The sequence below is a fragment of the Ascidia mentula genome, chromosome 5 (assembly GCF_947561715.1).
Source record: "Ascidia mentula chromosome 5, kaAscMent1.1, whole genome shotgun sequence".
Lineage (NCBI taxonomy): Eukaryota > Metazoa > Chordata > Ascidiacea > Phlebobranchia > Ascidiidae > Ascidia > Ascidia mentula.
Window position 1 is genome coordinate 5,832,618 of NC_138570.1, and position 26,899 is coordinate 5,859,516.

Consider the following 26,899-nt stretch of genomic DNA (forward strand, 5'->3'; position numbering starts at 1 on the left):
TTTTTCTCTATACCATATTGCGAAATTGTAAACAGCGGCGCCAAACTGTTGAATTCATTAACTAGGACGAAGTCATTTCAGTTGCTACATTCCAAACTAAGTTCAAAAAGCGTCTATCTAAACAATCAACGTCACTAGCAACAAAAGTAGATGGAAAATAGATTTGTTATATGTTTTGTTCAGAATTAAAAAAAATTACAACACAGAAACACTTAAAAACCTTACTAACACATTAAACACGGTTTTACTCAGGGAATTACTCCAACTATTATCTCCATTTTAAACAAGATTATAATGACCAGCGACTGTCTGTAAACGGATGTTCGACTTGGAGGATAACTACCTTATATCCTTATATTATTATACCGAACATTTAAGAATTTCCAGCAAGGATTTGCACAGATGACTCATTCAAAGCGCGCCCACAAAAAGTGCCAACAAGGCGGATTCACAGGTTGCTTTAACAAACGCGATTGCGGTCGTGATAATATTACAGATGCGTGGTTGACAAAGACTTATTTTCTTCCATACATTAGAGATTACTCTCATCCTGGAGTCGTTGGTTTATCATAAAAACCTTCATGGATTTAATAGGGTTTCGGGCAGCAACGGACGTAAGTAAATATTTAAAGTGTTTTCAGTACGACGTTTTAACTAATTTGGCATTGATGAACTTGATTGCGTATACAGTATTTTTAAACCTATGTACCAAGCACTATGCTGGAAAAACAAGCCCGCAAGATATTAAACCGTGGGCTCAAACACACATGGTCGGCCTTTGTAGTTGTATTGACAGGAATATCTGTTGTTGCAACCCACAGAAAAATAAAGTTCAAAGACCGCTTCCAACAAACACGTAAGATTTATGATTTTATTATCCCAGACGTGCGGTTTCGGTCAACTTTGAGTGTTTGATCTGGGACAAGGTTTGACAAGGTACTCGACCTTTGAACAGCATTCAGCACCTTAGCACGCTTTCAACTCGTTGAAGTGGTGACACACAGTTGAAAAATGCTGTGTTTTTATATATGTATTGCTTTATTCGCGAAGATTTGATTTTGGAGTTCAGACTAACAGTGCAAATAGTACACATTTTCAATTATGTCAAAAGGGAAAATACAGTACAAATATAACACATTTTGCTTTGAATATTACGATGAAAAATTACGAAAAATTAGTTTGCTGTTTTTACTCATTAATTTTTCAGATTACTGATGAAACTCAGTCCCCAAGTTTAGTTCCACAAGGTGGCTTCGTCCAATCGGGATGATTGCAAACTGAAATCGCCGGATCAAAAACGGTTCCTGTGAAGTGAACAAAATACAATTCGATCTTATACAGTTCCCAATCGACAAGTTTTGATGTCAGTGAAATGAATTACCAGAAGGACACTGTTGAGGGTATAAAGTTCCTTTCACACACTGGTAGAACTTCGTGCAATCGTTTGGGTCGGGTAAGTAGGAATGTTCCTCGTCCTTTGGGCAAACCACAATGGAGATTGGATCCTTGGGACAGGGTTCAGTGTCGCTCATGCAAAAGCATTTCTTCATGCTTTTGTCCCAACAGGAGCCAGTAACATTGCACTGAAGTTGAAACATTATAGGAATGTTAAAGACTTTAACTTCAATAATGCATTATTTGTTTATGAATTTCTTACGTCGTGTTGGTTATAACCATCTGGGGGCGGTCCAGCTATGGATGATGTTGGACAGAAACCTGTACAGAATCGCGTTTACAAGCAAGAGCACTTCATACTAGGATAGCCCAATGTACTTACCTAAAGTAACTTCTTCTTCGAGAAAGTCCAACATTTCTTCTGGAGATGATGGTTTGTCTGTGAGATATATGGTCCCACCAGTTTCACCCGCCAGCGAATAATATATCGTTTCGTCTGAAGGAAAACGTCTTGTCATTTGCTAATTCATGTCAACATGAGCATGATACAGTTTGAGATGATGAGGAGTACCTTCAGACGAAGTGATTTGTCTGTTTCTTATTCTTCGTTTTTCAATCAATTCGGAACTTTCTCTACCATCTACCACGTTGTAAGTTTCCGGATCCGGCGTTTCGCATGGATGATCGCAACATCCAGTAAGTATAGGAATAAATGTGCATCCTGAAAGTCACGTGTTTATTACCAGCCTCATTAAAACCAAATTCTAAGCAGAAATATGAGGTTATTACGTGAACGAGACATTAAACAAAAGTAATGCCATCATGCTTGTACCCTTTTTGATAAATTCCTCCTGCACTGAACTTGACATGTACCAATCTTTTGCAAGAGCGTCCGTCCAAAAAAACATCTTGCAGTCCTTTGCTCCGTCTGGAATAGCATTAACTCCAGTCTGCAATTACATTGGATTGGTACCTTATTTTCGGCAAAGGTAAAGGAATATTTTACCTGAAGTCCGGTCATAGAATATTCCGGACAATCGCCTCCGCCGTAAGCGTTAAGATTACCAATTGCTTCAATTATAACGGAGACGTCAGTGGTCGGACCAACAACAGGACCGTTTTCGGATACTGCAAACAGCAAACATTGCCTTGCAACTTAACAAGAAACGATCGATCTTAAGCTAAGTTACTTGGGTCGTTAAAAGATGTCATCAGCCAACCGCCTGTGGGAATATACGAACAATTCACTTCTTTGCCATAAACGCAGTTTTCCATCCATTCCTTTGCACCACCAATTTCGTTGTACATTGAACCAGTGTCGTCAATGACGAATCCGATATACGTTAAATCTACATGATATAACACTTTTCAGTGCACGAAGTTTCGCTTTACAAAACAAAAAAATGCTTACGATCAACTTGCTCAGTTGTAACCTTATTGTCTGATGGGGTGGTTGACGAAATAGTTGTATCAGTAAGAGGCAGGGGATCCAAATTCACTGTCGTTTCCAAGACGTCTGGTGGTTTTGAGAGAGCGGTAGTGGTTGTAATTATAGATTTGGTTGTGCGGGTTGATGGCGCTGAAGTAATTTTATGTGGATTGTTTTGTCCTTGGCATTGTGCACATTTAATAATTCACAATTGTAACATTTACTATTTGTCCCTTCTGTTGTCGCTGCTTGTGTTGTGGATATTGTACAGTTGGGTGAATTGTATTGGTGGTCACAATCTCCATTGTCGGGATTAAAAATCAGTCCAGGGGCACACTGTTTCTCAGACAACTTACCTGTCAACACAGGAGAATTTCAATAGCTTTGATTGTAATTGGTCCCGATCAAATTATAGTTTTGGTGGACATTTTGGTCGTAAAGTGTGTAAACAGGCCAAAAACGACATACTTACCATCATCTGTGCAAATATAGTAAACGTCACATGTGCCCGGTTTTCGAGTGGGAGGTGGGGTTGGCTTTATGGCGCTACCATTTGCATATGAACAGTAGTCAGCAAGACTTGTGTCTGTAACGAAGTCATGTCAGTCTTTACCCAGATTGCTTAATTCCATCAATGTTTTTCTTTACCAACTCCAGCCAGGTACTCGCAGCCCTTGACGTTGAGAGGATCGTTACAATTGTATATGGAAGGGTCAAAAGCCAAGTCACCGTTGCACTGCTGTGTATACAAGACTCCTGAAAAACAAACTCTTGAGAATCCTGGTATTGCTGCTGTTCAACACGAAGCTATACCATTAGAGCACACGTAATATTCTTGGCATTCTCCCTCCTTTTCAAACGGTAGTGTAGAAATTGGATTTCCCTCGGAGTCCTGACACATATCGGAATCTAATAAAAATAATTCCAGTATATACATTTTTTGTCTAATCCAGAGCATACGTTATTGCACATCGTCCAAGAGCTTACCTGTTTTTTGCGTTATAGGGTCAGGTAGACTTGTGGTTGTCGTAACAACCCGAACAATGCTTTCCAACAAATCGGACGTTGCTGGCTGAATTGCATGGACATCTTGCTCAGTAACGTGGTTCGGGAGATCGGTGGAGGAAACGATCCCCTTCATGGTGGTCGGTGACGTGTCTACTTGGAAAAAAAAATTTAAGGTGCTCTTTCTGGGCGTCAACAGCAGTTTCGAGGATGTTATTTTATTCATCACAACGCCGTTCCCGAGAGACAAAAAAATGAATTGTAAATTCTCTTTTGTCCACTTTGTACTTAGCAGTAGAAAACTCATTTGTACATGATTAGACAAACAGAACAAAATTGATTGGTAAACGCCTTCGTACCGACACCATCCAAGTACTCGCAGCCGGTAACTTGAATAGGCCAATTGCAAACACCAAGCGTAGGGTCAAAAGCCAATCCATCCCCACAAGACTCGTTGGCAAGCATTCCTAAAAATCAAGTTTCGTTTAACGATCGCTGTTGTGTTCTTTCTGTCAAACAATAGTTACCATGCGAACAGGTGTAAAAGTTTGTGCAATCGCCATTAATGCTGAAAGCAGGTTCGGTGATCGGCTTTCCGTTTTCATCAAGGCACTCCGGATCGTAATCTGTACAGAGCGCACAAGGAAATGTGAGTAGTCGAAGTCTGTTCAGACAAGAAAATCCATCTCACCTGAACCAAAACTTAATCCAAATACCACGAACATAAACAAAATACATGTCTTCATCCTTTCTGTTGATGACAAGGCGACTTGATGAACAGGTACCAATCAGCGGCACACATTAATACGACCCGTGATATGACGTCAACGTGTTTGCGAAATGAAAACTTACGACATTAAAACCTAAAGTTAAACAGTCAAGATTTATACGCCAATATAAACCGTGCTCGACAAGTGTGCACACGCCATGCTGTATGGCGACGCAAACATTTGCACTTTGATATTTGCTATCAACGATCCGTTTCTAAAACGTAATTTTTCAGATTGAAAGTATATAAGCTTATAATTGGTTTTTCTTCGGATCCCAAGAACCTTTACTGTCTGCAAACAAGTAAGGTCACTTTAGTGAAGCTACTTGTGTAACGTTTCCAGTCGTAAGAAATGGGGTATAGTAAACAAGGTGCTCGTACTGCGAAACATCAATTCAACAAGCGAGCTAGGCTACTTAAGTGACTAAATTCTAATTTATCAGATACCGAATTCATTGAAGAATAAAAAATATGCCATTCAGGCCCCACGAAAAGGGGGGAAGAAAATGCGTTTATAGGGGGCATGAATTTCAGTGTTTGCTTTAAACTGGGGGGAATTCATACCACAAAAGCTTGGCCCTTTCATCATGTGGGTCTCCCATCGACAATTCTTTTTCTCTCAAAGGGCCCGATGCCATTTCGTTTGTGCACGGATTTTTTGTTGCTCCAACGGCAAAGCGACGTTTATGACCCGGCCTGATTTTGTGCAAATAAAAATCTTTCTGGCTGATAACAACATTTTTCAGAAGGTTGTTTGTGTAATTCATCAATTTTCCCTAGTTTCCGTGTACTTTATTGGTCATTTGTCAACTACATATTTAAGGAGGCAATTCGCCTAACTTATCGATGGAGTAGAATTGTAAAGTTTGAATAAACAACTCTAATGACTAGAACAACAACGAAGTCGTAAATCAAAACATGGAAATATGATCAGGGACAAAGTTTGATGTCGGTATTCGAACTTTGAGCAGCAATCAGCACCTTAGCACGCTTTCAACTCGTGATAGTGGTGACACACAATTGAAATGGTGTGTTTCTATATACGCTTTGCTTTAATCGCTAACATTGGGTTTTAGAGTTCAAACCAAAGGTGCAAATAGAACACATTTTCAATTATGTTAAATTGGAAAATACAGTACAAATAGAACACATATTGGTTTGAAAATTACGATAAAAAATTATTAAAAATTAGTTTGCTGTTTTTCCTTATCAATTTTTCACAGTTACTGATTAAAACTCAGTCCCCAAGCTTAGTTCCACAAGGTGGCTTCGTCCAATCGGGATGATTGCAGACTGAAATTGCCGGATCAAAAACGGTTCCTGTGAAGTGAAATAAATGCTATTCGTTGATCTTATAGTAGCTATATGTGACAAGTTTGGATATCAATGAAAGGAATTACCGGAAGGACACTGTTGAGGGTATAAAGTTCCTTTTACACACTGGTAGAACTTCGTGCAATCGTTTGGGTCGGGTAAGTAGGAATGTTCCTCGTCCTTTGGGCAAACCACAGTGGAGATCGGATCCTTTGGACAAGGTTCAGTGTCGCTCATGCAAAAGCATTTCTTCATGCTTTTGTCCCAACAGGAGCCAGAAACATTGCACTGAAGTTGAAACATTAGGTATGTGAAATAACTTGCATTATTTATTTATCAATTTCTTACGTCGTGTTGGTTATATCCATCTGGGGGCGGTCCAGCTATGGATGATGTTGGACAAAAACCTGTACAGAATATCACGTTTACAAGCAAGAGCACTTCATACTAGGATAGCCCAATGTACTTACCTAAAGTAACTTCTTCTTCAAGAAAGTCTAACATTTCTTCTGGAGATGATGGTTTGTCTGTGAGATATATGGTCCCACCAGTTTCACCCGCCAACGAATAATATATCGTTTCGTCTGAAGAAAAACGTCTTGTCATTTGCTATAATTCAAGTCAACATGAGCATGATGCAGTTTGAGATGATGAGGAGTACCTTCAGAAGAAGTGATTTGTCTTTTTCTTCTTCTTCGTTTTTCAATCGATTCGGAACTTTCTCTACCATCTACCACGTTGTAAGTTTCCGGATCCGGCGTCTCGCATGGATCGCAACATCCAGTAAGTATAGGAATAAATGTGCATCCTGAAAGTCACAAGTTTATTACCAGCCTCCTTAAAACCAAATACCAAGCAGAAAAAGGAGGCTATAACGTCAACGAGACATTAAACAAAAGAACAATTTAAAGCCATCATGCTTGTACCCTTTTTGATAAATTCCTCCTGCACTGAGCTTGACATGTACCAATCTTTTGCAAGAGCGTCCGTCCAAAAAAATATCTTGCAGTCCTTTGCGTCGTCTGGAATAGCATTAACTCCATTCTGCAATTAAATTTAATCGGCATCTTATTTTCGGTTTTAAAATGTAAGGGAATATTCACCTGAAGTCCGGTCATAGCATATTCTGGACAATCGTAGCCGCCGTGAGCGTTAAGATTACCAATTGCATCAATTATAACGGAGACGTCAGTGGTCGGACCAATAACAGGTCCGTTTTCGGATACTGCAAACAACAAACATTGCCTTGCAACTTAACAAGAAACGATCGATCTTAAGCTAAGTTACTTGGGTCGTTAAAAGATGTCATCAGCCAGCCGCCTGTGGGAATATATGCACAACTCTCTTCTGTGCCATGGACGCAGTTTTCCATCCATTCCTTTGCACCACCAATTTCGTTGTACATTGAACCAGTGTCGTCAATGACGAATCCGATATACGTTAGATCTACATGATATAACATTTTTGAGTGCACACTAAGCTTCGCTTTACAAAACAAAAAAATACTTACGCTTATCTTCTTCAGTTGTAACCTTAATGTCTGATGCGGTGGTTGACGAAATAGTTGCATCAGTTGGAGGAAGGGTATCCGCATTCTCTGTCGTTTCTAAGTCGTCTGGTGGTTTTGAAAGAGCTGTAGTGGTTGTAACTATAGATTCAGTTGTGCGGGTTGATGGCGCTGAAGTAAATTTTTGTTGAAAGTTTGTCGTGCTTGAAGGTGGTTTTAAACCAGATGTGGTTTTTGGTGGTGCTGGTTTATCAGTCATGCTATCAGTAGAGCCCGAAAAAGAATCTCTTGTGGTCAAAATCGTTTGGTGAACAGTTTGATCAGGCTTCTTTGAAGTTGTGGACGCTGGAGCAATTGGTTCGCTAGTAAATGGGTGTGTAAGCCGTGGTGTGGTTGTTTGTGGAAAAGGATCTCCTGTACCAGTCGTTGTGACTGGCCGATAAGTTGTTTTAGAAGGTTCTTGAGTATTCGTTGAATCCGGAGTGTTTGTCGGGATGGAAGGTGATTTTGAAGTAGTGATGGTCGTTGTATCGATGTTGTTTGTCGTGGAGCCTGAAGACAAAATTGGTTTCAGGACATATACGGCCTTGGCATTATATACATTTTATAATACACAATTGTAACATTTATCACTTAAAACTGCTGTTGTCGCCGCTTGTGTTGTGGATATTGTACAGTTGGGTGAATTGTATTGGTAGTCGCAATCTCCGTTGTCGGGATTGAAAATCAGTCCGGGAGCACACTGTTGCTCATACAAATTACCTGTCAACACAGGAGAATTTAAATATCCTTGATGGTAATTTTGTACCAATCAGGTAATAGTTTTGGTGAACATTTTGGTCGTATAGTGTGTAAACAGGCCAAGAATGACATACTTACCATCATCTGTGCAAACATAGTAAACGTCACATGTGCCCGGTTTGCGAGTGGGAGGCGGGGTTGGCTTTATGATGCTTCCATTTGCATATGAGCAATAGTCAACAAGACTTGGATCTGTAACGAAGTCATGTCAGTCTCTACGCAGATTGCTTAATTCCAATGTTTTTCTTTACCAACTCCAGCCAGGTACTCGCAGCCCTTGACGTTGAGAGGATCGTTACAATTGTATATGGAAGGGTCAAAAGCCAAGTCACCGTTACACTGCTGTGTATACAAGTCTCCTGAAAAACAAAATCATGAGAATCCTGGTATTGCTGCTGTTCGACACGAAGCTATACCATTAGAGCACACATAATATTCTTGGCATTCTCCCTTCTTTTCAAACGGTTGTGAAGAAATTGGATTTCCCTCGGAGTCCTGACACATATCGGAATCTAATAAAAGTAATTCCAATATATACGTTTTTTGTCTGATCCAAAGCATACGTTATTGCACATCGTCCGAGAGCTTACCTGTTTCTGGCGTTAAAGGGTCAGGTAGACTTGTGGTTGTCGTAATGACCGAAACAGTGCTTTCCAACAAGTCGGACGTTACTGGCTTACTTGCATGGACATCTTGCTTAGTAACTGTTTGATCAGGCTTCTTTGAAGTTGTGGACGCTGGAGCAATTGGTTCGCTAGTAAATGGGTGTGTAGGCCGTGGTATGGTTGTTTGTGGAAAAGGATCTCCGGTACCAGTCGTTGTGACTGGCCGATAAGTTGTTTTAGAAGGTTCTTGAGTATTCGTTGAATCCGGAGTGTTTTCCGGGATGGAAGGTGATTTTGAAGTAGTGATGGTCGTTGTCTCGATGTTGTTTGTCGTGCTGATATGTGGGTCAGAATCTTCAGTCCAGGTTGTTGAAGGTGGTTGGTAAGTTGTTTGCGAAGGTTCAGCTGCAGTTGTAAGCAATGGTTTGTATGCCTCGTTAAAAGATAGTCTTCCGCCAGCATTGGCCGTTAACTGTAAACTTGATTTGTTTGTCGTGTCGATGGTAAAAGTTCAAGTGTTGGGGCGATGGCTGTTTATTGCTTTATAACGTTTTATTGCGATCGTATAATCAGAAGCGTTTGGCGAGGTTAACAGTTATATTTGTGGCCCACATGTGACACATATCGGAATCTAATAAAAATAATTCCAGTATATACGTGTTTTGTCTAATCCAAAGCATACGTTATTAAAGATATGTCCGTTTATGCATTGTCCGAGAGCTATACCTGTTTGTGGCGTTGGAATATCAGGTAGACTTGAAGTTGTCGTAATGACCGAAACAGTGCTTTCCAAGAATTCGGACGTTACTGGATTACTTGCATGGACATCTTGCTCAGTAACGTGGTTGGGGAGATCGGTGGAGGAAATGACCCCTTTTGTGGTGGTCGTGGAGGGGTCTAGTCAAAAAAAAATGTAAGATAGTAATTTTTGGGCGTCAACTTCGGTGTTAAATATGCTAATTTATTCAGCTCAACGCCGTCTCCGCAAGACAGGATTGTGAATTATCTTTTTTCCACTTTGTGCGGCGTCACCTAAATGTCACAGGTCATTCCAAGATCGGGAGAACCCACAGGCAACGGAAACTGCGATTTTGAACTTGCAAGACATTACAGTATCGTTGGTGATCATTACCGACGGTTGATTTCGTTGTAGTGGCTGTTTCTTGTGTTGGTGTTTTGGTGGTCGCAGGCACGCATGTTGGAGAGTTGCTTTCCCAGTCGCAAACACCAACGTCAGGATTAAAAACTAAACCATTTGGGCATGTTTCTTCCGCCAATATGCCTATTTAGGAAAAATCTTTTTTATATAAGCGTATGGAAAAATCTGTGACCGACAGTGGTCTGTGTATATGTCATAGTCTTATCATTAAAAAATTGCAGTTACTTTTTGCCTGTGTATATGTCAATACTTACCGTTCACGCAATGATAGTAGATGTTGCAAGTTCCTGTTTTGCGAGTTGAATCTGGCGGTGGATCTTTTATAGAACCGTCTTCATTTTTGCAGTAACCAGACAAACTTGGATCTGGAGTAGGAAACTCATTTGTACACGATTAGACAAACAGAACAAAATTAATTTATAAACGCCTTCCTACCGACACCATCCAAGTACTCGCAGCCGGTAACTTGAATAGGCCAATTGCAAACGCCAAGCGTAGGGTCAAAAGCCAGTCCATCTCCGCAAGACTGGTTGACAAGTACTCCTAACAGAATCAAGTTTCGTTTAACGGTCGCAGTTGTGTTCTTTCTGTTAAACAATAGTTACCATGCGAACAGGTGTAAAAGTTTGTGCAATCGCCATTAATGCTGAAAGCAGGTTCGGTGATCGGATTTCCGTTTTCATCAAGGCACTCCGGATCGTAATCTGCACAAATGTGAGTAGTCGAAGTCTGTTCAGACAAGAAAATCCATCTCACCTGAACCAAAACTTAGTCCAAATACAACAAACATAAACAAAGTACACGTCTTCATCCTTTCTGCTGATGACAAGGCGACAAGATGAGCAGGTACCAATCAGCGGCACACTTAAATACGACCCGTGATATGAGGTCAACGTGTTTGCGAAATAAAAACTTGCGACATCATAACCTGAAGTTGGGGACTTTCCTGATACAACTCTGCGTGGAACTGAACAAATCTTGTCTTTAATGAGGGAATCCTCGGGTACAACAGTCAAGATTTATCGGCCAATATAAACCGTGCTCGACAAGTGTGCGCACGCCTTGCGGTATGGCGACGCACGAAATTGCACTTTGATATTTGCTACCAACGATCCGTTTCTATTTGTGTGGTCGTAATATTTCAGATTGAAAGTATATAAGCTCATAATTGGTTTTTCTTCGGATGCCATGAACTTTTACAGTCTGCAAAGGTCACTTTAGTGAAGCTACTTGTGTAACGTTTCCAGTCGTAAGAAATGAGGTATAACAAACAAGGTGCTCGTACTGCGAAACATCAATTCAATAAGCGAAATAGGCTATTTCATTGTGACTAAAATACAATTTACCAGATACCGAATTCATCGAAGATTAGAAAAACCATGGCATTCAGGCCCCACGAGAAGGGGTGGAGAGAATACTGCTGACCGGGACCTATACAAGTTTAAGAGGCATAAATTTTAGTGTTTGCTTTACTTGCTGGAAATTTATACCACAAAAGTTTGGCCCTTTCATCATGTGGGTCTCACATCGACAAATCTTTTTCTCGCAAAGGGCCTGATGCCATTTAGTTTGTGCACGGACTTAATAACGGCGGAGCGACGTTTATGACCTGGCCTGATTTTATGCAAATAAAAATAAGAATATATGCACGAGGACAATTGCAAAATAATAAACTAATTTGGATCAATTCGAACCAAAGTCCCCTGGCAGGCTGTCGATCGTGCACCCTATCATGATATATATTTCTATGTTTATTCGAATACAGCGATCTTGCAGACAGCTCTGTTTGTTGGTATTCAGAAAAATATATTACGCCTAAAAGGCATCATCAGTTCTACAACTGCCACTGATGAAACAGAAACAAAGTAGTTAGGTTACTTAACGCAAAAAAACGTGTAGGTGCGTATTAAAAAATGAAAGTGAAATGGCGTCCTCATTATATCGAAAAACATAATAATAAAAGTTTGATAAAAACTAAATAGGGCTGAGCCCGTCTGTTCTACTAAAACAAAATCTGAGTCCTGTTAAAAAAAACCTCTGGTGATTACACAGAAGTGAGCGCTTGAGCAAAGCAGAAGCAACTCAACAAAAAACAAACAAGGGGGAGAAATGCACGTCGCAAACTGCAAGGCCTGTAGGCGAACACAGTGTAACCGATAAGACTCGGCAAATGATAAAAACCTGGCTAGGGGCAAGAAACAACACAAACAAAGGCACCAACCCACTACAACGAAAACAAGCGAATACATAGGCGGCACGGATATAATTATACTAATGAAATTCCGCAATCATTTTGCATGAAGGTGTTATCATGCTTTGCACAATAATTTGCTCCCGTGTCTTATGCAGCCATAAGTCCAACTCCCGGCAGGTGGTTTATGCACAAACGTCACGACATGACTATTTGGCAGCGTGTGTAGGTTTGAGTAGTGGTTGCCTAGTGCTGTGGCATCGCTGTCTAGCGAGCACTCAAACTTGTTCCAGGTGGATCTGTAGGTGTTTCAGCGGGTGGAAAACTTATCATTTGTCTGCCCAACATACTGGGATCCGCATGTTTTACAGGAGGCCACATATATCCCATAGTCGCGGCAGATTAGTCGCTGGCGCAACTTGATTGTGCCGTTAGGGGTACATAGGATGGTGGTCGTGGGAACCATGGACTCGTGGTAACCAAAATCACCACAGCCCAAAGACCACAAGGTGCCGATTGGCTTGTGTCTAGAGGCTGTTGGTGATGGGCAATCTGCTTGTGGCACAGTTTGTTGGACATGTTGGTCCTCTGCGGTAAACAGGCCCTATTAACGTACCGGTAAGCATAATTCAGGGGTATAGGCCTTATCCTCCGCGCATTTTTGCGAAAATTTACCGATAATCCTTGCAATATTGGTTAGGTAATGCATTAACATACGAAAAAACGTTGCGATCATCCGCGCAATAAACGATAGTCAAAAAAAAATCATCCGAGCAAAAAAACAAATCTGGGTTGGATTCAATAAAGCATGATAAAAGCGGTATTTACCACTTATCGTATTTTTAATTTGTTGCGACCACTTCGGTTACGACATTGTGTAATGGATACAGTACAACAGTAAGAAAAAACAACTATTATTTGCTTTGGAACCGATGTAAGTTGAGACTGCTGGCAAAAGTAACAAATATAATGATCGAAGCGCGGGGTTTGCACGTGTCGTCTCTGTGGCGCAATCGGTTAGCGCGTTCGGCTGTTAACCGAAAGGTTGGTGGTTCGAGCCCACCCAGGGACGCTTTTTTCCCGGGATATTTTTTCTACGTCAGTACAGTAAATAATGCGTTTCTGATTCTCCTTCTAATGCAAATTCAACAACAAATTGGCACACAGCAAAGTAGGTCGAATTTTTCCTTTACTTTGATGAGGGCATTCAATCCATTGAATGTGGATTTGATATTTATAGAGACCGACAAAACAGACACAGTTAGAAGCACTGCACCCGTAGTAAATACAGATAACAGATGTGTAATTTTAGCAGGCCTATTGATGTAGCAATTTGTGACATATGGTAACGTTCAAGCTGAAGCATCTCTTTAATAAGAATACAATAAATAAAATGGAATATAATGACATAACCACAAAGAATTTTTGTTTACGATGAATTTGTCGAAGAAAATCCGTCTTCTTAATGTAAGATGTGTTAAACCAAAGAACACTATGTAGGCTATAGTGTTCTTTGGTTAAACCCGCTTCATCCAGTAAGAAATACCACCATTAAGAAAGATTTTGAATCCGTACTTGACATTTCAAATAAAGAAGATACCCAAAACAATAGCTCTATCGTCAAGAGCGTAGATAACAATGGACGCTGTTTATCACCATACATTGTAAAGATTTTGAATTTGTTATTCAAAAGTTATCTTTTTATTAAGTTGGCTGATTTGCAAGAAATATCTTTATCACTTTGTTAAACTCGTGACAATTTGTCTAAGGTAAGGCACTCTCGGCTTGACTGCTCCAGTTACTGTAGAAGTCAAAAATCATGTCGAGTTTGAACTAATGTAGCGTTTTTTAATCCTCGTATATCCGACACAAACCAGGTATAACAATATTTTATTGAAGATGGCACAAACGTATGGTAACAGTCCAAGTGAAACCACAAACTAGATGGCAGCAGAGTGCTACAATTTATAGTCGTGGCATGTGTGCTGAAATATTAGAACACATTTAAAAAAATATTCAAAAAAGTTAATTATTGCAAAATCACACGTGATAGAAAGGACAAAAAGGGCATCAAATATACACTACGACTTAAATGCACCAAATTTTAATGCCGGTCTGCAAAAAGCTTTACACTGTATTTTGAAGGGCCCTAATGTGTTTCAAAAACTGTGGCACAGCTATGTACACAATACATTGTGCAAAAATAGGCAAGATTTCGATTACGCCTTGCTTGCAAATGGCGGTGAATCGTTGTGCAGAATAGACACACAGAGCCAAAGCAATCGGTAACCAGCAATCTCTTGAACACTTTCTCCCGTTTGATTTCACCGCAACTTTGCTGAACCCATCCGGAGCTTGTTTCAACCAGAGTGCTCACTTGAACTGAAACTGTGCGAGCGGTCTGCTCCGCCAACCTAACCTACTTTCTTCTCTTTATAAGTATCTGTCACTATTCCTAGTTGAAAAACTGGACATTTCTTTTTGTGAAAGATTTTTTTAATTTTTTTGAATTTTGAAAACAACGAAGCACTAACGAAATACGGTGAGACATAGGGGACTCAGTGAATCGTTCCTGTTCCGTAGCGAGGGCCTTGTCGGCCACGCCCGGTTACAGGTCTTGAAGTAACAAGTACATGCTTTTGATCGTTATACCGCGAAACTCGGGTAATAACAATCCAGCAAGATTGTGTCGATTCAAGGTGCTTTGAGTGAGCTTCATTTCCGCCGCTTTGCGACGTTTGGTGGTAAAACAGGAAAAACGTATTTTGATGAAACTAGGAAAGAAAACAACGAACATGGCGCATTCGCCGGAACACTGAAAACATAGTAAAACTGTAAAAAAAGGACGTCACTTCCACTTATCATGTTTCGAGCAGTTAAGGTTTCGTTCGACAGGCCACGTGAAATGGTTTGTCTCGTTCGCCGTGTGGCTATGATTCGCGTTTTTGGTGGCAAGGTTGCCTGTTTTCGCGACACAAAAAGAAGTTCTAATTTAACAGAATGTGGAACAGGTTCACATTTTCAGATGAACATGGGCAGTAGGGCGCGAATCGAATTATCTATAGCCGAGTAATGCGGAAAATTTTAACTAGTAAAGGCACTCCTCCGGAGAGCGATATTTCAGTTCGCGCTTCGGTCAAGTCAAAGGCAAGGGTTTCAGCAACACAGATTTTACTGCCGTTTTAACGTTCGTCGCATGGGCGCCAACTACAATACGCCAACATTACACCCTAACCAACAGACACAGGAAAATGGAAATGGTCAATCACAACTCATACGCATTTACACCTTTCTTACCAATGCGTTGGCATTTTCCGACGGCGAAAGTGAGAGGGTTACGAATGATATCATGAACAAACTTGAAAAAAAAATCAAAAAACACCTTTCGCTCCGGAAAAGAAATTCGCTCGCATGCGGGCAACAGGTTTTGCGCATGCCGTTACATAAGGCTTTCTTAGCAGCCATACAAGGGTTTCAGTTGACTTGCTACTGGCGGAGGTACTTGGGTTTCCCCTGAGAATAGGTCGACCGCCGTTTCAAAAATGCGCGGGGCCCCATTGCGCCACATGTTCTGGCACCTTCATTAGTGCAAACAAAACAACAAATGCAAAACATAGAGGGAGAAAGAAATACAAAGAGCACCAGCGCACTGAAACAGTAGAACACAGCGTGATGTCTTTGTCGAAATACCAGTGTTAAAGTGCTGTTAGACGCACCGTGCGTCCGCCTCGTTCGTCCACTCGTCTGCTATGCTTTGCAGTCCGACGTAGGCAACCATTTTTCTTGGTGGTGTCACTTAACGACGCCTGCGCAGTCAGAAGGACGCACTTCTCAGGCGCATGTAGTCGAGGCGGAAAGGAAGACAGCGGCACATGGGTTTGGAGTGAGCTCCAGCCGAGTAAGCCCGCTTTCTTCGTTCAGCGGCACCGCCGCATGTCGCCGTCCTGGAGATGATTTCCCTCCAAACAGCCAAAAGCTGGGAGTCACGTTCGGGTGATGAACACATGGACGATGGGTTTGCCGATTCGTCACTCCAAGGCTCAAGTTCGCACTTGTAGTTGTCCACAAGCTTGGTGTTGGGCACAACATCGGGAACGGTTGTCAAACGTCTGCGTCGCGGATGTCGCTGCTGCATGGTTTGTTCGTTGATCGTATTTTCGAGGCTGTACTCGTGCAGGCGTTCGCGCAGCGCAAGTTTGTCCTCGATCAGGTCTGTCTTGGTGGCCACCGACACAATAGGTATTCCTGCAAGAGTAAAAAAATAATTTGTTAAGCTCAAAGAATTAGGGGCTTAAATTTACAGTTAAGTTTTATCGACTAATTGGGCGCCAACTCTAGTTACGCTGTTTAACAACAATCCGCAGCAGTCAGGAAAGAAAAACGCGGCATATGGGAATGTCGTGTCAGGTTGCAATAATGTTATACTGTGCGGCATTCGCCCTTCTAAAACCCAATGCGCTTTCTCTCTTTTGCTCCGCGCCGTACGCCCGGGCAAGTCGACCTCGTTTATCAAGCTACAAGTGCGCGTGGTAAACAAGTCAATCTTGTCACGAGCCGGTTCGTTTTGACCATTTGTTAATCAGTGCAAAAGCGACCCTTGACTATTAGCTGGAAAAGTGCAAAACATCTTTCTTTTAAATTCGGGGCAAAACTGTTACACGCTCGCACATTTGCGAGGCTTAAGGAATGTGGAGGTTTAACATATTTATGGCAAAACCGCTCGCGGCCTGGCCTACTTGTTGTCTTAAAGCACGGCGCGCACAACATTTCTACCAAGTACGTTGCTATCAACACGTAACATATGAATTCTTAAACACAATGAGAGCAACTTACTGTTGACGGAGGCGTGTTTGGAAGTGTTGATTGCACGGGCGATGTTTGACATAAATACGGATTGCGGTTCATCGGTGAGGGCTGACACATACAGCACCAAGTCGATGCGGCGGTTTGCCTCGACGATTCGATGATAACGCTTCTTGATGGTTTCCTTGGACATTAGCAGCACGCAGGGAATGCATTTGGCTGGGATGCGACCTTCGAGAATGTATCGAAGAATCAGGACAGCGTGGTCCTGGTCGTGAATGTCCTCGAAGCCCATGGCGTCCCAGAAAACAACTTTGCCACCGGCTTTCTTGTTGTGGTACATAACGCATTCGTCGAGAAGGTGGTTGCGGCCGGGGCAATAGCGCGCACGGTCCTTCCATTCTTGTGTCAACGACATGTTCATTGAGTTTATCAACGAAGATTTTCCTGCACAGAAAAATGCCTTCAATTAAACACACATCCAAGGTTATGACAGGCGTTGTGTGTTTTAAGCCCATATCGTATTCAGCAACAATGCCTTTAACCATAGTTTTATAACTTGTTACCAAAAGTTTAACTTCAATATTAATGAAAGTACATACCTGCTCCGCGGGCCCCAATGACCAGCACGTTAAGATTCGTGTTCAGGTGACTGAAGCAGTTTCTGATTAGCTTTCTGCTTCGTTCGTTCACATCCCCAGAGTTGAGAGGACGTTTGACGGCCACAGATGCACCAGCAGGGTGTCGAACCCTCTCTGGAATTTCATTATGATTGCAGTCGAGGTCTTGCTTTTCAGCGACCATCTGATTCTCAATTAAGGTAGCGGTAGTGGTTGATTGCGGTGCCATCGCTTTGCTTGATGTCGACCTTCTTTATTGAATGTTGATCATAACAGACATACAAATTTCTTCTGTAGAATTAATAGCTGCAGCTCGGTGCGATTCCAAGTTGATAATGCGAGCCCACTGCATAAGCACGGGCATTTCAAGCTGCCAGCCGCTGTGGCGTAAACAAGCTTAAAAAACGCAACCGGTCCAAGCCTCACCACGTAACCTGCAGAGAGAAAAAGGCAAATCGTTGCGGGCGCGACCATTAAGCGTAAGCGGGGTGCTCGCTAGTGTCTTAAATAAGTTTTCTACACTTTAAAAGTATTTTCGTATCTCCCGAGAAAGAACAGACTACACCAAAATAGTTTCATATTTTTTATGTCGATTTTGAAAGGAAAAAAATCATAAAATCTGCGACTTTTTGTGGTAAACCAAACCAGCCACCCCATTGGACGCGACCATTCGACATCGAGTTTGGCAATAACACCGCTCTTGCGAAATTCCTTGTTTGTTCTTTGTCGGCGCGAAAAAAGGCCGCCGGCCTATTGCACAATTAAAGGAAGCGCGGAGAATAAAAAGAGAATAGCTGACAAGCGCAGATGCGCTCGCGATGTGCTAGTGTTTATTCTTTTAAAACTCGAGGGAAGATTCACCGGCGCTCGACCATCAATAGGCGAAGGGACCCAGAGTATTTTTGGAACTGAAACGCTCTTTGTTAAAGTCCTGCCCAAGTTCTGTCAAGCGTTAAAGCAACTTTACGAAGGGGTCCGTTGTGGGTATAATGCGCTGCCTGGATAGTGTAAAGCGTGTATTGCGCAACAGACAATAAACCACACAGTTTCCCCAATGGCATTGCGTTGGATTTAATATAGAGCCACGTCGGCTAATTTCCCACAACTGCTGGAACTTACGCAACCTGGTCAGTATTCCCGCACTGGTATTAACCTACAACGGTCGATTGCAAGTAAGCAAGTCAGTCATGAATAGTATGCTTATGCTCGTCGAAACACGTTGCATTCTGAGAAATAACAGTCGGTTTGCTGCAAGCCGGCGCGATGACGTACCTTGCAACAGAGCGTTCGCGACAACGGTCTAAGCATAACACAGGCTGTTTACAGCATCTGCTTAAAACTGGGTATCAAGCTCTATAAAACACGGACAAAACTTTACCACAATTCCTGCAGATCGTTAAACCTACAACTTAAGTGACGTCAATTTCGACATGAATGCTGGGGACAAGGTGTCAGGGATATGGCGCAAACTTCCTATTCAGACCGAGAACAGCTGCACGCGCGGACAGGTTTGGACCTGCCTTTATTATTGTGCAAGCCATAAAATTACATCACTATAACGTTTAGGAGCTCACGGTCGCTCGATCGCCTTGACTGTACAGCAAAAGAGGAACCAGAGACCAGAGTCAAGATTTGTGAAAGTCCATGGGCCAATCGGAACACAATGGACCTGAGATATAGCCAAATATGGATACATTACGTAACTTGCCTAGAAGGAAACACACTTCGGCGGTGACGCGTTTCGAGGGTCCATTGTTTTTGTAGGGGTCAAAACACAACTACGATCGTGGGTTTTGCAATACGTGACGTTTCATATGAAATGTGTGGACGGTGACCTGTTAATAGCCTGCTTTTTGAAAGGCGGGACAAGCAGGGTCCAAATTTCAAAATATTTGAAAACTTGTAAGGAGGACTGTTTTTCGGGTATATATCGCACAATGCATGCTATCAACTGGAAACACTGGAAACGGCGTTTCGCTTGGCACGCCTAACAACATAATTGTCTAGACTGGCGCGGAACGAAAAATTGCGCAACAATTCCGCTCTTTCTCTTCCTTCTTACAAATTAAACATACAAAAGCGCTCCCAAAAAGTGGTTCTTAGGTCGCGTGGATTGCGAGGGATAAAGCTGAAGGAGCAAGACTTCAGTGCAACACAAGACCTTTAGGCATCGATGAATATTGAGGGTTATTCAGGTTTGCGCAAGTCGATGTCGAAAGCCCTACACTACAGCTGGAGCTGACCAATCAGAGGCCGAACCGGCATTTCGGAGCCCTAATCACCGGCTTAGAGAACCGGCGTCTCATCTGTGGAACAGTGCTGACGTGAAAATCTGTGACAAGCAGCTCGAGGTGTTAAGTAACCGGTTGGTTATACTCTGTAAACAAACACAGCATTTTCCAAAATAATACCATACTATGAAATATCATGTCAAATGTTAGCAGATTTAAGTGTACTGCTTCGCCCTGTCCAAATGCAATAACTATACATCAAAGCAGTATTATAAATTAAAGCAGGACATTTTTTCTGGTTGATAGATAGATAGTTTTACTCTGTGCACTGACAAGAATGTCACTTGGACTCTGACAATGGTTCGTTTTACAAATTGTATACAATTCCAGAAGGTTGTGTGACAACGCCGACACAGTGGAAATGCCGGCCGGCACGCTGGGATGTCGCAACTCGCCGGTTGCGAAACACCGGTGATGACGCGTTCAGGAACGAAATTGCGCAACGGCCCATCCGAACAGCTGACGTTGCTGGGGGCGATAGGGCACCGACGTAACCAAGGAGCCAGAAGGCCCTGGTTACAAAACTGCATTTTTTAGCTGGAGTGGCCTTGAAACTGGAAAACGTAAGGATGCTGTGTGAACTGTTCTTCGTCGTTGAGGTGCTTTGATTGCGCAATCAATGGAATTTCGAATCGATCTCGAGCGACATAAATGCAACTTTCCGTGAAACGATATCATCGACTGTTTGTGTCGCTGGAATGACATATGGGCGCAACTGAATATAACATTAATTCAAAAATCGATCTCTGAGTAGAAGCCTGTCGCGGAAATGCTCGTGTTGAACAATGCAAAAACAGGAAAAATTCCCCGGACACAAATACGTATTCGGTTTAAAACAAGACAGTAGTCAATTAAAGCTGCCCATGACTATGTTAAAGAACGCACGTAGGCACGTGCTCTGTGTTGAGTTTTACTCCTTCACAACGATTCATATCGCTGGGTATATTTATTAAGAAAACCGCCGAATGGAGGTGTGCTGAACTTCTCACCAGATCATGGACTTTCGAGCTCCGAAAACGCAAGGCAGGTGATCACACGCACGTTCTCAACAATAGCTTACATACAGTTTGACACAATTTGCGGTCATGTATTTTCGTGGAGATCAAATCATTAATAAACAACGTTCTGACAACACGTTTATGGGGTCTCCAGGTGGTCTGGATAGCATATAAAGTGACGAAAATTCCAATCTCCATGTACGCAATCCACCCACACTAACCACTGCAAAGGCCGTTTCGGCTCACTAGCAAATATTTCAACACAAAAGCTGGTGCGAGAACGTGAACGTAGACACGTAGTTGGGTGTTTGCAGTGGGCGACACGTCATCACGGGTGACGAAGTTATTTCGTAATCGTCGGTTGCGCCAATCGCAGCGTTGGGGACGGAAGCAAACGAAACCAGTCGGTAAATGTTTAACTCATATCGCAATTGTGACCTGAACGAACGCACGGGACAAAATGCAAATGTTTGTTGGAGTGTGTGGGAGTTTGCTGGGTTAGTTTTACGATGTTTCGTTCACATGACCAGTCGTACGCAATCCCACATTATTATTGACACAAACTGGAAGCAAACCAACAGTCGCTATGATCGTCGAGCAAAAACACGATTATTTGGGTTTTGCTAAGGCTTCCAGCAGTACAGCATTTTAAACAGCAAAAGATTTGACCATAGTTTGTCCTCAACACAACAACCATTTAGCATCGATTTTGTTTGTTGTTTGTTAATATACGCTGTACGTAAGACCAAGATCTGTGCGCAATTCTTCGCTGTTTAGTTCTTTCTACTCGAAGAAAATCCAATTATGCATTTGGCAAGGTTGGGTCCGGGTAACGATTGATTTGCCCGCTTGACCGAGCCACCACGACGCATAATACCGGCCGGCAAACATGAAATAAACAACACACGGCATCGATCAGCTGTGCCCAGCACACGAAGAAAAGATCGACCCGATAACAAATGCCGGTCGAATTGACAGTCATCAAGGGCAGAGCCGACACACGAATGAATAATGAATACCCTCGCGGGCCGTGGACATCCTTTCTTGGATCTGGAATTGCGCAACACCACGCAGTCGGAGCCGGCTCGCCGAGACGCGAGCGTCATCGCTATTTCGCAAGCCAGACGTACGACCGTTATCCTAACCACTATTTCAAAACGCTCTGAGATTTCGCAACATTTCGGCATGCACCAGACCCGAAACCGGCGTCTGGTCGTTTTTGATAGGCTTAAAATTGCTTTCGCCTTATCCGTAGCAACGAACGGTGACGCGCGGAACAGACCGCAATTTGAGATTGGCAATATTGGAGAAATTTACGCCGATCTATATTTGCCCTGATAATTACAGCTGGAGCGCTTTAAAAATATCAGAAAAGGCGTAATTTGTTATATTTGCTGCACTTCGCACGGCACACTTGACGGTGAGTTTATTCTCCACATAGGTCATGTGACAGCAGCAGGCCTGATTAGGAGCTGAATAATTCAAAGCGAAGGTCGGCGAGACCGGCAATGCGCTCCCCGTTTGGTTTCCCATCTGCTTGCTGCAAACATTCACAAAGTGGATATGTTGGACGCACGGGAAAACCAGACATGCAGGTACACACCAATTCTTGTTGGTTTACTTTGGCGCAATTGAGGGTTGTAAACTATTGTCATGTCGTTTAGTGCTCGGACATAAACCGGTTCGGGAAAGTTGCATTCGTAATTGTTTTCGAAACACACACGGGTCTTTTTACGGAAACTAGCCCGAACAAACAGTATACAGAAACGAATCGCCAAATAAACTAAACCCATACCATTAGGGTGAAATGAAAAAAAGGGGAAAATCAATAAGATCAACGCGGGGAGGGAGAAATGCTATAGCACCTTTTGATTCAATGCAAATGCAAGACGGTTTCTTGGCAAAGATGTAGGGGTTGTGAGAAATATGGATAAAAAATATCTCTTGTTCAACGTTGAAAAACAAAATGATCCAAGAAATGACTTCTAGATGCCCTAAAACTCGCCAGTTGATCTGCATCAATTTTCTTTGGGTTAGAGTTTAAACTTTCAAGTCACAGCTTCTTGCTTGGTCACACACAGGCAGTCCGGGGGAGGGGGAGATTTCGCCTTCGGTTAAAAGCGACCACAGACACGGAGATATGGGGCTCTGACTACTGTCTGCCCCAACAGCAGACGGTTCGTCTGCAACCAGTCTGGCATGAACAATCTTCTGGTCTTCTGTTATTGCTTGGAGTTTCATGTTGCCTTAATTTTAAAAAAATAGAAAACGCAGGGGAAAATGTTTGTTTGTAGACCGGTGGTTGAAGTTTAGACTTACAAGAATGCGACCGTTCGAGGAGGTTACCGGTAACGAACCGCATCCCACTTGACATGGGGCCTGGGTTTTTTGGTGGTAGCAGTTTACATTACGCAACAAAGAATTTGAAACACGTTATGAAACAAAGAATGGGAAAGAACTTTATGTAACGAAGAATTGGAAACATATTTATGTAACCAAGAATTGGAAACATATTTATGTAACCAAGAATTGGGAACATCTTTATGTAACAAAACCAGCTTGTGTAAAAATGGCCCACTCATGCAACAGAGAAACGCATTCTTGACAAAATAGGTTAAAGTTTACAAATGAAATTACCACGACCTTTAACAATACACGACATTACCACTACCTTTAGGCACTAAGTGGAATGGACAAAAATATCTCCAGATTCGTTGTTATTGAAATGCAATGCTGTGCAAACGAACTTGACTCGGTTTTACTGCAATCAGGGGAAAATCAATACAGCTTGTCTTTCTTTGTATGATAATACGTGAGATTTGCCTGCGCACATATCATTACACATATTAAAGCACTGAAACTAAAATATTTTGTCGGTGTTTCAAACCCTGCAAAAGAAGATTGTTTTTTTGTTTACGCCGCATTTCCCCATCATTCATATAACGGTGACCGGTGCCACGTATTTTATCCGGTTACTGACGACGTCAATCTCCGAGCCAATAGTTGTTTGTCACAGCCGATTGAACTGACCGGTCCACAATGCATGCATCAGAAGCAGCTGGTGTCGATACAGCACATACGTCACAGACATGCATTGGACGCTTCTGCCGGTTTTGCATTAGATTTGACTACTGCGCAGCGTGGGTGGCGTAGTGCAAGCGAGTGCGTTTTGTCCAAGCTGTGCAGGATGGAAGTGGCAATGGTAGCATGCTCACAAACAATGATCCTTGCACAGCATCTTTACAACAAGCTGGTTTAAATCGGTCTGCAACTGACAGCCGGCAGACCCAATCACTAAAAACAACTACAGGCCTTGGCGGTCCGGCATTAGCAGGTGCTCCGGTTTGGACCAATGAAATGCTCGTTTTTGCGAACCATATGTTAAGTACTGTAAGGTCAGACCAACTCTTGGCAGAGTATACAATTTTCGCCGCGCAAGAGTTTGGTTCAACCAGAGGACAAAAAAAACACATTTAGCAACGGACGGATAAAGAATCACAGCGCAGGTCACCGGGGAATCGGCACAGACGAACTGACAAGGGTTCGCCGCTTCAATACCGCTCTTGCACGAGACACGCTTTCTTTGCTGCAAAGAGCCCAAGCCAGGAACCCATGATCAGCTGATCGACACATGCGCTAGTCATCAATAATGCATGAGTCGGTGTTTGTCACGTTATAATAGGTTTTCCGGTGCGCCGGTTGCAACCTCTGTTAAGCCGGCCAGAGGTTTACTGACATAGCAACGACTGGTGACGTGCCACACTTGCTGTCGAAACTGCCGGGCATGTTGCGCAATATTACACTGGCGTGCCTTGGCTGTTAAAAGGAACAGTACACCCAACCTACGGCCTACCAATCGGACTGAAATATGTGTTATGCAATATTGTTGAAGTCACGCGCTTAGCAACATATACCAACTTGCTGGTGGTTGTTAAGGAGTGTGTTCTGTTGCGATAACTCTCAGCATGCGGTGGACGCGACCACGTTTAGCATGTTCCCACCGAAACGATTAGTAGGTCATTGGCAGGAACTCGTAACCCAATTGTATTACGGCCCTGCGCAAGTCATGGGATCAGGAGTGAACGCAAATCGTTGCGAACCATAAACAGTTTCGCAGAGGTTGTGTGGCATGGGCTTGGCAAACACGCCAAGCTCAAACACAACTCCCGTGAGAATTGGCCTCGATTCCCTGTTGTTCCTTGGCGGCAATTCCCGAAATTGCCACATTGTGCTGTATTTTGTTGTCCAGGGCTGTTTTACAGTGCATGGTTGGTTCCCAAACTTGCAGCGGAATATAGCAAACGTATACGATTTACCCAACGCAGCATATAATCATTAGAGGTGTACTAAACGTTAACACCGTCTACGCTAATGGTCAAAGTCCAACTATCATTAATATAAAAAAGACAAGATGAGGGAAGTTTGCGTTGTTGGCGTTCTCCCGAGTGTTTCATCGACGTTATCACAGGGCTTCCGTGCTATGCTGTGATGGCGTACCATGCAGAAAGCCTTCCACATGCAGAAGTTAACTCCCCTGCCGGTCTTCGTTGTAGCTTCAAGCCCCAGTTTGATTGACGGCCATTCTACTGCGTTTGAAGAGATCAGGCTTCCTGCTTTAGCTAACTTTTGCAGAATTTGGCGATAAATTTGGGTGATTATGGACATAACACTTTTACATGGTTAACCCTTATTGCTTTGTTTGTCCATTGTAAATGTTGCTGATATTTGACAGCGGCTTTCATTAAAACCTGACACTCCAGCAGACAAGTGTGCACCATTGCCATGTAGTGTTTGGATGCATCCATAATAGCCGTTGTCGTAAGGATCTGACAATCTGCCAACATAAGGTCAGGCAAGCAAAAGTGCCGATAAATGCACAGATAATGGTAACAGTTGTGCTTGGGGGCAAGATTGCCCTGGGCGTCACATCCAAGCTGAGCTTGCCACGTCAAACCACGCGTGTTGGTATCGCCGTTCGTTGCGCAAGATCGGGCTGTTATGATTTCATTTACAAAAACAAATTAGTCAGGCTGCGTCCGCCGTTGCGCGCGCCCATTGGCTGAGAGGGATCACGTGAGCCGGGTACACACACGCTGCGCGTTCCTTTGTTCAAGTGAACGTGTGCCGGTTTGTTGCGCAAGACCCGGCGATAGCGCTGTCAGCTGAAACACAGTGCTGGGTGCTTACCAGCACCACGTCATTATACACTGTGCATGTGGTATTCGTCATGCGTCGTCATCCACTTTGTCCAGTGGTTTTTCTGCGAATTTCATTCAATTACGTGTCTGCTTTAAACGCTGCAAACTGCAAATCCCATGTAAACAATACACAGCTGAAACAGCATCAACTTAAACCCATTTAAAACAAGTTTAGGCCCTTTATCCTGTTTCTCGGGCAAGAAAAGCAGTCAGTTTTGCTTGACAAGCCACATGTTCGGGTCGATATATTGAGCAACATAAAATCGTTGTTAAAACAACCTTGAGGAACCGGGTGGGCCAATTTCTCCCGAAGCTGTCCGGCGGTCGATAAATATAAAAAAGAGCGAAGAATTGATTACAGGAAATGGTGAAGGCCCACAATAAGGTAAGTGCGGACAGCCGATGACCCAACTGGCCACAATACACCACCCGAAGTCGTAACGAATGTTCTCGAGGGCTTTCATAACAACACTGCTGGGAGCACTCAAATTTGGCGCTTGGCAAAAAGTGTGTCAACAACCCAACGTCGCGGGAAATTGCTCTCCAGTTAATCCAGGGAATATAATATTGCACAAACCTTGCGCGACCGAAGCAACATCAGCCGTTCTACGATGTCTAGGTTGGTATAAATTCAGTGCCCTAAAATTTACCGGTTGAAAGCCAGCAGCTCCACCCAATTCCACCATTAGATATGATCACAACTTGTCTTGAGAGCGAATAAAGCTATGCATGGATCAATTCTGGAGTAAAACTGTTGATGATAAACAACTATACGTCCGAAAAAAAATATGTCGCAATTGGGTCTAAAGTGTTA

General features: G+C 42.8%; 3 protein-coding genes and 1 non-coding gene across 4 annotated transcripts; 1 reads left to right on the forward strand and 3 right to left on the reverse strand.

The window, feature by feature from the left end:
• Nucleotides 1-1,221: 1,221 nt before the first annotated feature.
• Nucleotides 1,222-4,575, reverse strand: LOC145902771 (uncharacterized). The gene is made up of 17 exons (XM_082990871.1): nucleotides 4,521-4,575; nucleotides 4,357-4,455; nucleotides 4,189-4,296; nucleotides 3,812-3,985; nucleotides 3,638-3,733; nucleotides 3,473-3,580; nucleotides 3,297-3,410; nucleotides 3,049-3,180; nucleotides 2,807-2,974; nucleotides 2,586-2,744; nucleotides 2,402-2,523; nucleotides 2,228-2,345; nucleotides 1,967-2,116; nucleotides 1,778-1,891; nucleotides 1,658-1,716; nucleotides 1,382-1,583; nucleotides 1,222-1,304 (listed from the first exon to the last, which is right to left on the reverse strand). Exons 1-17 carry the CDS (start codon nucleotides 4,573-4,575, stop codon nucleotides 1,222-1,224), a joined length of 2,061 nt encoding a protein of 686 aa, XP_082846997.1.
• A 1,260-nt stretch (nucleotides 4,576-5,835) lies between these two features.
• LOC145902772 (hemicentin-1-like) lies at nucleotides 5,836-7,678 on the reverse strand. Its single transcript, XM_082990872.1, has 9 exons — nucleotides 7,423-7,678; nucleotides 7,200-7,358; nucleotides 7,016-7,137; nucleotides 6,839-6,956; nucleotides 6,574-6,720; nucleotides 6,383-6,496; nucleotides 6,261-6,319; nucleotides 5,999-6,200; nucleotides 5,836-5,918 (listed from the first exon to the last, which is right to left on the reverse strand). Exons 1-9 carry the CDS (start codon nucleotides 7,676-7,678, stop codon nucleotides 5,836-5,838), a joined length of 1,260 nt encoding a protein of 419 aa, XP_082846998.1.
• Nucleotides 7,679-13,173: 5,495 nt separating this feature from the next.
• Nucleotides 13,174-13,247, forward strand: Trnan-guu (transfer RNA asparagine (anticodon GUU)). Its single transcript has one exon. It is a non-coding gene; the product is annotated as a tRNA-Asn (tRNA).
• Nucleotides 13,248-15,329: 2,082 nt separating this feature from the next.
• On the reverse strand, nucleotides 15,330-17,985 carry LOC145903553 (uncharacterized). The gene is made up of 3 exons (XM_082991640.1): nucleotides 17,581-17,985; nucleotides 17,009-17,425; nucleotides 15,330-16,420 (listed from the first exon to the last, which is right to left on the reverse strand). The coding sequence occupies exons 1-3, from the start codon at nucleotides 17,825-17,827 to the stop codon at nucleotides 15,990-15,992; spliced, it is 1,095 nt and encodes a 364-aa protein (XP_082847766.1). The 5' UTR covers nucleotides 17,828-17,985; the 3' UTR covers nucleotides 15,330-15,989.
• Nucleotides 17,986-26,899: the final 8,914 nt, after the last annotated feature.